General features: G+C 36.8%; 1 protein-coding gene across 1 annotated transcript in view; it reads left to right on the top strand.

Annotated features, from left to right (window-relative positions):
- Positions 1-7,946, top strand: part of LOC103087664 (alcohol dehydrogenase E chain) — a 15,236-nt gene extending 7,290 nt beyond the window's left edge. Inside the window, exons 6-9 of the mRNA XM_007463795.1 lie at positions 1,084-1,344; positions 4,192-4,327; positions 5,291-5,429; positions 7,676-7,946. Of these exons, the coding sequence (XP_007463857.1) occupies positions 1,084-1,344; positions 4,192-4,327; positions 5,291-5,429; positions 7,676-7,700 (561 nt within the window). The 3' untranslated portion in view covers positions 7,701-7,946. The remainder of the gene's footprint in view (positions 1-1,083; positions 1,345-4,191; positions 4,328-5,290; positions 5,430-7,675) is intronic.
- Positions 7,947-11,855: the final 3,909 nt, after the last annotated feature.

The raw sequence follows: 11,855 nt of genomic DNA, 5'->3' as shown, positions 1-11,855 counted from the left end.
CCTGCTGAATCATAAACCATAATACATAATTACCAGCACTTTTAAATCACAATCACAAGCCTCATGTTTTTCTAAGGTAAAAAAGTGGTGTTGTACCCCACAGAATGTTTACTTGGGACAGGAGGAACATTTCACCCACACTGAAGGCTAACTATAGCAGATTAGGTTTATTAAACAGTTCCTTAGGCAAGTTAAACAATTGAGAGCACGTGTTTTCCAAATTTCTGTGAGCCTAGCACCAAGTCCGTTGTGCAATTGCCTCATCTGAGCAGGTGGTCCAACTGAACCTACACACAGAAGCCAAGAAGCCCTTGTGATGATGAATTTCATCCATTATTTAAGTACAGACTAGCTTTTCATTGCATTATTCTTCATTAGTGTATTTTAAAAAGCAGACATAAAGACCCACTCAGAGCACACTGGTCCCAAGCAGTATTATCTAAAAATTACCTGTTAAATTTCCCCCGTTAAATTTCTTAAAGTTTGCTTTAAGCCGAGGATAACTCTTCTATGCTTCACTGATAATTTCTGCTCTCATTATACTGATCATGACTACTGAAAGTTAATGAAACAAGGAGTTAATTATTGAGGGTTCAACTGGATTTTTTTTTTCAGTCTCCTCTCTTCTACTTATTATTTAATTTCCCCAAAATTGTGTTTGTGTATGTGTGATGGACTGAAGCTGGCTATCAATAGATTCTCTTTAAGAGGGGGTCACTAGCATTTAGAGCTCAAAGATCATCCAGTCCACTGGCTCCCAGCTTGGGTTTCCCATTGGAGTCACCTGGAGACTTGGTCGTACCTGCAGAGTCTGATTTAATTGCTTATGGGCTGTGACCTGGGTGTTGAGATAGTTTTCAAAGCTCCCCAGGTGAGTCTAATGTCTAGCAAAATTTGAGAACCACTGATCTAATTCAACCCCTTCATTTTAAACATGAAGCAGCTGAAGCCAAAAGAAGTTTTGAAAACAGATGGACATAGTTTGAGTAGCTCCTGATAAGGGAAAAGCATGGCACTTTATACAATTTAGGCTCTTTCTAACAATCATTACTTAATCTGTATTTGCATTTTCTGAAAACACAGGTCACCCAGGGCTCCACCTGTGCCGTGTTTGGCCTTGGAGGAGTTGGTCTGTCTGTTATCATGGGCTGTAAAGCAGCTGGAGCAGCCAGGATCATTGCAGTGGACATCAACAAAGACAAATTTGTAAAGGCCAAAGAGGTGGGTGCCACTGAGTGCATCAACCCTCGGGACTATGAGAAACCCATCGAGGAGGTGCTGAAGGAAATGAGTGGTGGAGGTGTGGATTTTTCATTTGAAGTCATCGGTCGTTTGGACACCATGGTATGTACCCTGAAATGCCTTGAGATATCAGCTTCTGCATTCTAGAGTCTACTTTTATGCAGCAGAATATAAACCTTATATATAAAGAATATTTTTTAAACTATGGCAATTTTCCATCTCCTATTTGTTACCTGGATTGCTTAATTATTATTATGAGGAATCTCATTCCATCAGTTAAGTATAACTGTCACAAGTATTATTTCCTTTTCAGAGACAGAAGAGGGTTTTTTTATTGAGCCATCATAAATTTATTTTAATTTTTAGTTCAAAAAAATTCAAACTCAAGTCAATATAAAGAATATAAATTCTGTTTTCAAGTTGGCAAGTTTGATTTTTCCCCCACATTCTTAACAAAAAATGGTTTGACAATTTTTATAGGTTTTAATGGATATCATATTTTGGCCAAAAGAAAAAATGAGCAACTTTAGACTCCGTAACTTTTTATTAACAGAAAATATGCCCTGTTTTACCACAGCACGCAGCACAGTGCCTGGTACATAATATGCATCCAAATCTGTGTGTTGAACTGAATACTTTAAAAAGTCAACAGGTTTTTCCACCAAAAAAATTTAAGTGATATGTATCTCATAGTGTTGTTTCTGGATTAAGTGAGATAAACATGTAAAATACTTAGCACGTGCCACCTGTCAGTAGCAAGCTCTTATTAATAAATGTCAGCTGGTGTCATCAACATACAGTACTGTTTGCAATCTTGCAGCACTTACATCATCTTTAAAATATACATATTACTTTCAAATAATCGCAACAGAGAACACATCCCTAGCTACATTTCACCTAGCCAGAATTCTCTAGAATCCTAATGAAAACACCCCCAGAGAACAACCAAAAAAAGCCCCCTTTTAAGGTTCTCCAGTAAGTCCCAGCAGTGTTGGTAGTAAGAAGCAGCACCTAAAGAGTAAAGCTCTTTGCAGCCTTGACCTGGGACAATATGCCATAGATGACTGAAGTTCCAATACAATCCAACTTTTTCCAAGGCTCTAGCCTTTCTCCTTATGCCAGTTTTCTATGGTTTTCCCTCCATTTTCTCTTGTGGAATTGGACTGTTTTAAATGTCTGATAGCCACATGTTCTAAAGTTCTCTGGTCTTCCAAATGTCATACTCCAAAATCAAAGGACTGATTATTATATATTTCGGGGGGGATCCTAAACAACTTTCTTACTGCAGACCTGCTTAAAAACCTGACTGGAGGGGAAAGGCTTTCTTTTCAAGTTCCAGAGTAATAGGTGTAGTTTAAAGTAAAGTCGCACAGGAGTTAAAAGCACATTTAAAACATGCCCATTTTAGGTCAACAACTATATGGAAAGGTGCTCAACATCATTAATCACCAGGGAAATGCAAATCAGAACCACAAAGAGATATTACCTCATACCTGTTAGAGTGGCTATTATCAAAAGACAAGCAATAACAAGTGCTGCAGATTGTGTGGAGAAAAGGGAATTTTGTGCACTGTTGGTGGGAATGTAAAATTGGTACAGCCATTATGAAAAGCAGTATAAAGGTTCCTCCAAAAATTTAAGATAGAACTACCATATGATCCAGCAATCCCACCTCTGGGTATATATTCAAAGAATATAGAAATCACTATCTGCACCCCCATGTTCATTGCAGCATTATTCATAATAGCCAAGATATGGAAACAACCTAAATGTCCATTGATGGATGAATGGATAAAGAAATTGTGATGTATATATAATATATATATTCATATATATTATATTCAATAATATATTCAATAATATAATTCATATGAATGAGTATTATTCAGCCATAAAAAAGAAGTCCTGCCATTTGCAACAACATGAAATAACCTGCAGGACATTATGCAAAGTGAAATAAGGCAGACACAGAAAGACAAATATTATATGACCTCTCCTATATGTGGAAACTAAAAAAATCAAATTCTTAGAACCACTGAGTAGAACAGTGGTTGCCAGGGTCTGGAGGAGTGTGGGAGGAATAATGGGGAGATGTCAAAGAGTACAAACTTTTAGTTATGAGTAAGTTCTGGAGACTTCCATGTACAGCATGGTTATTGTAGTTAATACTATTGTACTGTATACTTCAAATTTGCTAAGAGAGTAGATCTCAGATGTTCTCACTACAAAAAAAGGTAGTAGCTATGTGAGGTGATGAATGTGAATTAACTTGATTGTGGTAATCATTTCACATGGTATATTAAATAATCACATTGTTCACCCTAAAAAATCACGTTGTACAACCTAAAAATAAACTATTTTAATTTTTCAATCATACTTCAACAAAACTGTAAAAAAATAAAGTACATAAATTAGGAAAAAACTGTCCACTAGAAATGGGCAGTAGAAATGGGGATCCATTAAAAAGGGAGACTGTGAAGTGGGAAAGAGAGAAATGTTGATGATGTAATTGACCTTGTATCTGGTTCACCATCAAAATACCTGGTTCAAAGTACTGAGTTTAAAATATCTTAATAAGTAAATGAAGAATGAGTTAACCAACTCAGATTGCCCAGGGGTCATGTGATGATAAACATTACCTTTATTTGAGGAATCAGATTATATATATGTAATGATATTTGCCTCTTTATTATTTTCTAAAGAAGACATAAGTACATACAAACATACAAATACATTCATCTATTGTCTCATTCAAAAATATTTTCTGGGCATTTTCTAAAGCCACACCTAGTGGCTTTAGGAAATAATGGGGAATGAAGAAAAAGGCATAATCTCTTCCCGCCACACACTCACAATTTATCTAGATCCATATTACATGATACCATGCATCATAAGTTGGGACTACCAGAAAATCCACTTTAATGATGCTACATATTAATTTTATTCCAGATGGCTGCCTTGTTGTGCTGTCAAGAAGCATATGGAGTAAGCGTCGTTGTAGGAATAACTCCTAGTGCCCAAAATCTCTCTATGAACCCCATGTTGCTGTTGACTGGACGTACCTGGAAAGGAGCTATTTTTGGTGGTACGTAGTTAGGCTTGAGGACCAAATTCTTACTAATGTCAGGATTTCTTCCTTTTTACAAGTGACAAGGCCAGGTTTTAAAATGCAGTGTAGGGACTTCCCTGGTGGTGCAGTGGTTAATAATCCACCTGTCAATGCAGGGGACATGGGTTTGATCCCTGGTCCAGGAAGATCCCACATGCCGCGGAGCAACTAAGCCCGTGCCCCACAACTACTGAGCCTGTTCTCTAGAGCCTGTGAGCCACAACTGAGCCCACATGCCACAACTACTGAAGCCTGTGCGCCTAGAGCCCGTGCTCTGCAACAAGAGAAGCCACCGCAATGAGAAGCCCGCACACCGCAACAGAGTAGTGCCCGCTCACCGCAACTAGAGAAAGCCCGCGCGCAGCAACAAAGACCCAACACAGCCAAAATTAATTAATTAATTTAAAAAAATAAAATGCAATGTAGTTTAAAAATAAACTGAAATTCCTTTGTATCTATAGGCTCCAAATCAACTAGATGTGGAACTAATGCACACAGAAAGTCCCAAGATAGACTTTAATGGAGTCCCCATAAACTAACAAGGATGTTTCAGCATCATCTCTTTTGATACTTGTGACTGCACAATGCACTGAAATACCTAGGAGGATCCAGGAAATCCATAGCGATAATTTATGTCTGCACTCACTGCCCAAATTTAGACAATTGTTAAATTTTCTTCTTCATTTTGAGAATAACCATCTGTACTATAATTTCTCTATGAGAGAACTAATAACCAAGGACCCTAGTTTGTTTGGGGAGATTGTATTAAAAAATCAAACCACTGCAAAAGGATACTGAAACACACCATCTCTTCTTAACCTCAGTAATAGTAGTCTGTGGACACTTTATAAACTTTCATTTAAATTCTATGTGGAAAGTCTCCTCTCCAACTGCCCTCATATCTGGCTGAATCTAACACTGATGTCACTTCCTTTTCAGGCTTTAAAAGTAAAGATTCTGTCCCCAGACTTGTGGCTGATTTTATGGCTAAGAAGTTTCCACTGGATCCATTAATAACCCATGTTTTACCCTTTGAAAAAATAAATGAAGGATTTGACCTGCTTCGCTCAGGAAAGAGGTAGACTTTAAGTTTCTTTTAATGGTGCGGTTTGACTAACAGAAAAAAAGGTAGAAGGATGAGAGAAAGACAAGGGTGCGGTACCTTGGTTTTCCATTCCCAGTTCAATCTTTGCATGTAGGACACTTAAGATCACGTTGTGAGAAGCTAAATGCTTTGCACTGCCTGTTTTGTTGAAGCCAAATTATGTTGGTCACAGCAAATCTGAATGATCAGAGCCCTCTGCCTTCTTTACAAGAGAACTCTCACCTTTGCAAGGAAAAAGAATGAGACACACAGTCATATTATAACATGGAGTTACTGCAGCCCCTGCCTGGCCACCTAAAATGGTTGACTATTAATAGCTATAAATTTAAATTACATTCAAGACATCCCAGAAACTCTTTATGGGAGCTGGTGGAGCTATATAGGCATTATTTTCTATACAGATATTACTTTCTTCATTAAAATGCTATTATTGTTATTCCTTTTTTCCATTTACAAAGAATTTTTCACAAATAAAAATTATTGCAAAGAGGAAGGGTACATAATCTATTTTAAATCTTTAAGTCTTACATGTTCTTCAAAGCTTAGGAAAACAAGCCAGTTCCATTTTCTACCTCTAACGTTTAACTTTTACAACCACCTAAAAAGAAGAATTTTATCATTTGCATTTTTATATGGGGCACAATTAATAACAGGCAGTTTTACCTAACTCTCCCCTTCTTGTTCCATAGTCCCTGCTTTTTCTGCAACTTCACACTTCTTCTCATGAGGTTTTCAATTTTAAACAATATTTCTTTAGCACCCATACACATAACACATACTAGGCACTTAGTCTGATAAATATTATTGAGGAAGGAAAGAAACTAGCATCCAAACAGTACCAGATTACATCCTTTCTAGAAAGCAGTTTGGTCATTTGTATCAGAAACCTTAAAAAACAAAACAAAAAAATAAAACTTAGATCCTATGTCCCAGCAATGCCATTTCTGACAATATATTCTATAGAAATTATGAGATATGCAAACGTACATATGTTTAAGCATGTTCATCTCTTATCTATAATATCAAAAATTGGAAACATCCCAGAGGTTAACATTAAGGGGATAGTTAAATAAATTCCAAACATGTACTAGAAATCAATGAAGCCATTTAAAAAGAAATGATTTCATTAAATTGGGAAATTCTCCTGATGTAATTTTAGGCTACAGAGTAGAGAAAACAAACTTATATATACAATATGGTTCCAAGTTTTCAATAAGAGCAATAAAAACTTGCACATGTTTAGAAAAAGTTGATCAAAATTCAAGAAAATATTAACATTGATTATTTCTGGGTTGTGGGATTACAGGTTATCTTTACTTTCTTCTTTATACTACCCTTTACTTTCTAAATTATCTACATACATTTTTCATATATATTATATATATACACACACATATACATATATATAATTTTTTTTAAATACAAAGACCACCTTTTTCTAAAGTACCCATCAGAAGATGGTTTTTGGAAAGGACATTAGTTCCAGTAAAATGTAACATTTCTGATCTTTCCAAGAATAAAGTCTCACCCAGTACAAACCAATTCTTTTTTTTTCTACTTCTAAGTCTCCTTAAACATTTCTTTATCAAAGCTCTATTAAACTTTCAACATGGTCTTAACTTTATTACACTATCAGCACCTTTAGGCACATTACCTATCATCTTGTAATTTGTGCAACTTTGTATTTGGATTTAAATCCCAGGATCCCACACTAGATGTGTGATCTAAAGAAAGTTACAAGTCTCTCCAAGTCTCAGTATCTACAATCTTTAAAATGGAAATAATATTAGAAACTGCCTCCTAGCACTGTTGTTTAAGTAGAAGTTTAAATGATAAAATACATGAAAAGTGTCTAGATAGTATGTGACAAACAGCATGAACTTATTACATATCATTACATATTGTTATTTTGTATTCCTTATTATACAAGTCATGTGGGATCTCAAAAATTATATTTTGAAAATCTAATACATAATGAAGCCTAAATGGCAGTTATATTCAGGATATAATAGAGCTTCAGGTTGGAGAAAACACAACAGGAAAAGATGAGATGACGTTTTACTTGACTTGACTTGAGTGCATTACGGATGGGAATGAAATAGCAAGAAACAAAGATAGCTTTTCAAAGAGACAAATCAAGTGCTCCTTGTACTCTCACATGGAAGAGTGTATATTATCTAAACATTAAAACAATTAGTATCTTTTATTTTCTGTTTCAGTGTCCGTACCGTCCTGACATTTTGAGACTATATACATGGCTTCACTTGTAGCAGTCTTCTGGCTCCTCCATCATCTGAAACATCAGCCAAACATCATCAATAATTCTATTCTTCAGAGATACTACCAATAAATTACACATGGGGGCTTTCCAAAAGAAATAAAATTAATGTGAAATCATTTTTTAAGCAAATGCTTAAAATTCAAGTGAAAGCCAGATGAACCATCATATGGGTAATTGAGTCCAATAAACCCTCCTTCTTAATCATTCTACTCATGTTGAATTGTGTCATCTTTCCCACTGAGGAAAGGTATTTCTTTTGAGTTTTTGCACTTTTTGTATCTTTGCCACCCTTAGTCTTTGAAGCCTTAGTCATTGAGAAAGTCCTCATGATACTTATTCCCCAACATACATGTGATGGACTATTGTGCTCCAAGTCTTTTACCTGTACTTCTACTGTCTGTATTTTCCTTTTTATGAAATGTAGCAAAACCCTACAGTAAAAACTACACAGAGTCTGTGAAAGGATACACTCAGATTTATAAGTGGAGAAGGTCCAGAACTTCTAAGTGCAGGTAATTTCTTAGGGAAATGTCACATATTTTTAAGGTGAAGGGAAGTGTTTTTATACTACAGTTTCATACTACATGTAATAAATGTGAGGTTTGAATAGTAAATCTGAAAACTGAACTGCTCTTGGAACCATATTCCAAAAGTCTATAACTTTTACTCAAGAAAGTACTTTATTGGTTAAATGATCTTAGTTATTACAATTGACTGAAAATAAGTCATAAGGTAATTAAAAATAATACGGTGGCTTGAAGTCTAGGGATGGGAATAAAGCAGCTGTGGACACAGCGTGTAAAAAGGGTAACTAAGAAATGGCACAAACATCCAAAGCAATAGGTTTTCTAAATAGATGTATATACACATAGAGATGTACATTTTTGCAAAAATCTTTTCAAACTAGAACTTTTCTATTAACTACCATGTCTTAAGTCTATAACCCTGGAATTAATTCTTTGAACACGTGAAAGTCTATGGTCCCCATTTGTTAGTGCTTTCTCAGGGGAAGATTTGCACTTTGATCTTCATCTCTAAATGTGTAATGAAAAGCTTGTTCCTTTAAGGAGTTTTAGCTATCTTTAAAAGTGTGATTTGTTTCCATGTTTACAATCTGTTTGATATTGTGGGAAGGACTCTAGACTTAGAGCAAGTGATCTACCACTTATTTGTGACCTTCAGTAAATTATTCAACCTCTCTAAACCCATTTTATCCTTTGTTTTAAAAAATTACTCTACCAACCCATTACAGCTTCATGAAGATTGGATGGAATGATGCTAGTGAAAAGGCTTTGTCAACTATGAAGTGCCACGTAAATGTACGGAACAGTTTAATTCTTTTGTCAAAGATACTGAAGGAGATATTGAGGGTTAGGGGAGCTTTCAGAATGTCCCTAAGTTTTCAGAATGTCCTAACATCATGGAACACTACGTTCCCATGTTACTGGGTGCTCCAATGTTTTTATATTGGTGCTGATAATGTGAGATTCAGAGGAAAAAGGGATGGTTCTAAATGCCCATGTCACAATAGTGGGCATAAAATCCTACTGGCTGCACAGAGGCCTGGCCCGTGAGCCATGGCCGCTGAGCCTGCGCGTCCGGAGCCTGTGCTCTGCAACGGGAGAGGCCACAACAGTGAGAGGCCCACGTACCGCCAAAAAAAAAAAAAAAAAAAATTACTCAGAAGTTGAAGTAGAGTAAGAGCAAGTATGTATTTAATAATTACATTCTTAGACACCTGACTACTTAATTCTGTTAGCAAATGATTATTGCACAAATAACCTCTATTAAGTATTCTCCAAAAATGTGAAATTGACCATTTTATTGAAGTATATCAAATTATATTTATCTGTCAAATACCCAGCAAACATTCAGGAAATGGACCATTGCATAGGGAGAGAAACCAAAATTAGTATGGCAAGAATAAAACTAGAGTGGGGGCACTAAAGGCCAAACACCATTTTGATGAAATTTTTTGTCATATATGTCTACCTGGTTTGCTCATTTCATTCACTTGGGATCCAAGGGCCAGAAGATCATCTTGCACAGCCCTACCACAGTCATCAAAAGAACCCAGAGGTTGCTGAATAACTTGTAAACAAAACTAACTCCTGAGCAAAGATAACTAGAGAGAGTAAAGCATCTGGTTTCCTTTTCCAGTCTTGCTCTTTGAGGTATTTGCCATGTCAACAAATAACTCAGTAGATTTATTAGGAACAAAAGCAACTCAGAAACCATCAGACAATTCTTATCTAAAAATGATGTTTAAAGACTACCACTCAGGACTTCCCTGGTGGTGCAGTGGTTAAGAATCCACCTGCCAATGCAGGGGACACAGGTTCGATCCCTGGTCTGGGAAGATCCCACATGCCACAGAGCAACTAAGCCCGTGTGCCACAACTACTGAGCCTGTGCTCTAGAGCCCATGAGCCACAACTACTGAAGCCCCCGTGCTCTAGGGCGTGCCACAACTAATGAAGCCTGCACGCCTAGAGCCCATGCTCCACAACAAGAGAAGCCACCGCAATGAGAAGCTCGCACACCACAACGAAGAGTAGCCCCTGCTCACCACAACTAGAGAAAGCCCGCATGCAGCAACGAAGACCCAACGCAGCCAAAAATTAAAAAAAAAAAAAAACTACTACTCACCATAAACCAATAATTTATAGTGTTTTGGCAGATGTCTAATTGCCTTAAAGGGTCATAACTACAGCTTTAAAGCAAGAAGAATTTTAGTTAGTTCTAAATTTAAATACTGAATATCTCCTAGGTAATTCCATGTTTTAGCATGGCTGAGAGAGAGATTGGGAAATAACATGAAGACTAAGTATTTCTTTTGACACTGATTTTTTTTTTCTTGTGATGAGTACCTTTACGATTTAGTCTCCTAGAAACTTTCAAATATGCAATACAATATTATTAACTAATATATTCTCCATGCTGTACATTACATCCTCAGGATCTTTTTAATAACTGAAAGTTTGTACCTTTTGACTCCCTTCACCTATTTTGCCCACCCCCCGGCACCTCCACCTTTGGCAAATATTCTGTTCTCTGTATCTATGTGTTTTTGGTTTTTTTTTTCAGGTTCCACATATAAGTGAGATCATACAGTATTTGTCTTTCTATGTCTCACTTATTTCACCTAACATAATGCCCTCGAGGTCCATCCATATTGTCACAAGTGGCAAGTATTCACCTCTTTTATGGCTGAATAAAATTCCATTGTATATATAGACCACTTCTTCTTTATCCATTCATCTGGACATTTAGTTTGTTTCCATATCTTGGCTATTGTAAATAGTGCTGCAGTGAACACGGGGAAGGAAATATCTTTTCCAGCTAGCTTTTTGTTTTCTTCAGGTATATACCTAGAAGTAGAATTGCTGGCTCATATGCTAGTTCTATTTTTAATTTTTGAGGAACCTCCATACTATTTTCCATAGTGGCTGCATCAATTTCTACATTCCCACCAACACTGTACAAACATCCCCTTTTCTCCATATCCCTGCCAACACTTGTTATTTCTTGTCTTTTTGATAATACCCATTCTAACAAGTGTGAGGTGGTATCTTATTGTGGTTTTGATTTGCATTTCCCTGATGACTAATGATATGGAGCATCCTTTCATGTGCCTGTTGGGCATTTGGATCTCTTCTTTGGAAAACTGTCTTTCAGGTCCTCTGCCCATTTTTAATCCAATTGTTTGGTTTTTTGCTGTTGAGTTATATGAATTTTTATATATCTTGGATATTAACACCATACCAGATAGATTATTTGCAAATATTTTGTTCCATTTAGTAGGTGGCTTTTTCATTTTATTGATAGTCTTTTTCCTGTGCAGAGCTTTTTAGTTTGATGTAGTCCCACTTGTTTATTTATTTATTTATTTTTTGCGGTACGCAGGCCTCTCACTGCCGTGGCCTCTCCCATTGTGGAGCACAGGCTCCGGACACGCAGGCCCAGCAGCCATGGCTCACAGGCCCAGCCGCGGCATGTGGGATCCTCCCAGACTGGGGCACAAACCCGCGTCCCCTGCATCGGCAGGCGGACTCCCAACCACTGCACCACCAGGGAAGCCCCCACTTGTTTATTTTTGCTTTTGTTGCTTTTGCTTT

The sequence above is a fragment of the Lipotes vexillifer genome, unplaced genomic scaffold (assembly GCF_000442215.2).
Source record: "Lipotes vexillifer unplaced genomic scaffold, Lipotes_vexillifer_v1.1 scaffold49, whole genome shotgun sequence".
In the NCBI taxonomy this organism is placed as follows: domain Eukaryota; kingdom Metazoa; phylum Chordata; class Mammalia; order Artiodactyla; family Lipotidae; genus Lipotes; species Lipotes vexillifer.
This window is presented reverse-complemented; position numbering and strand designations above follow the sequence as displayed.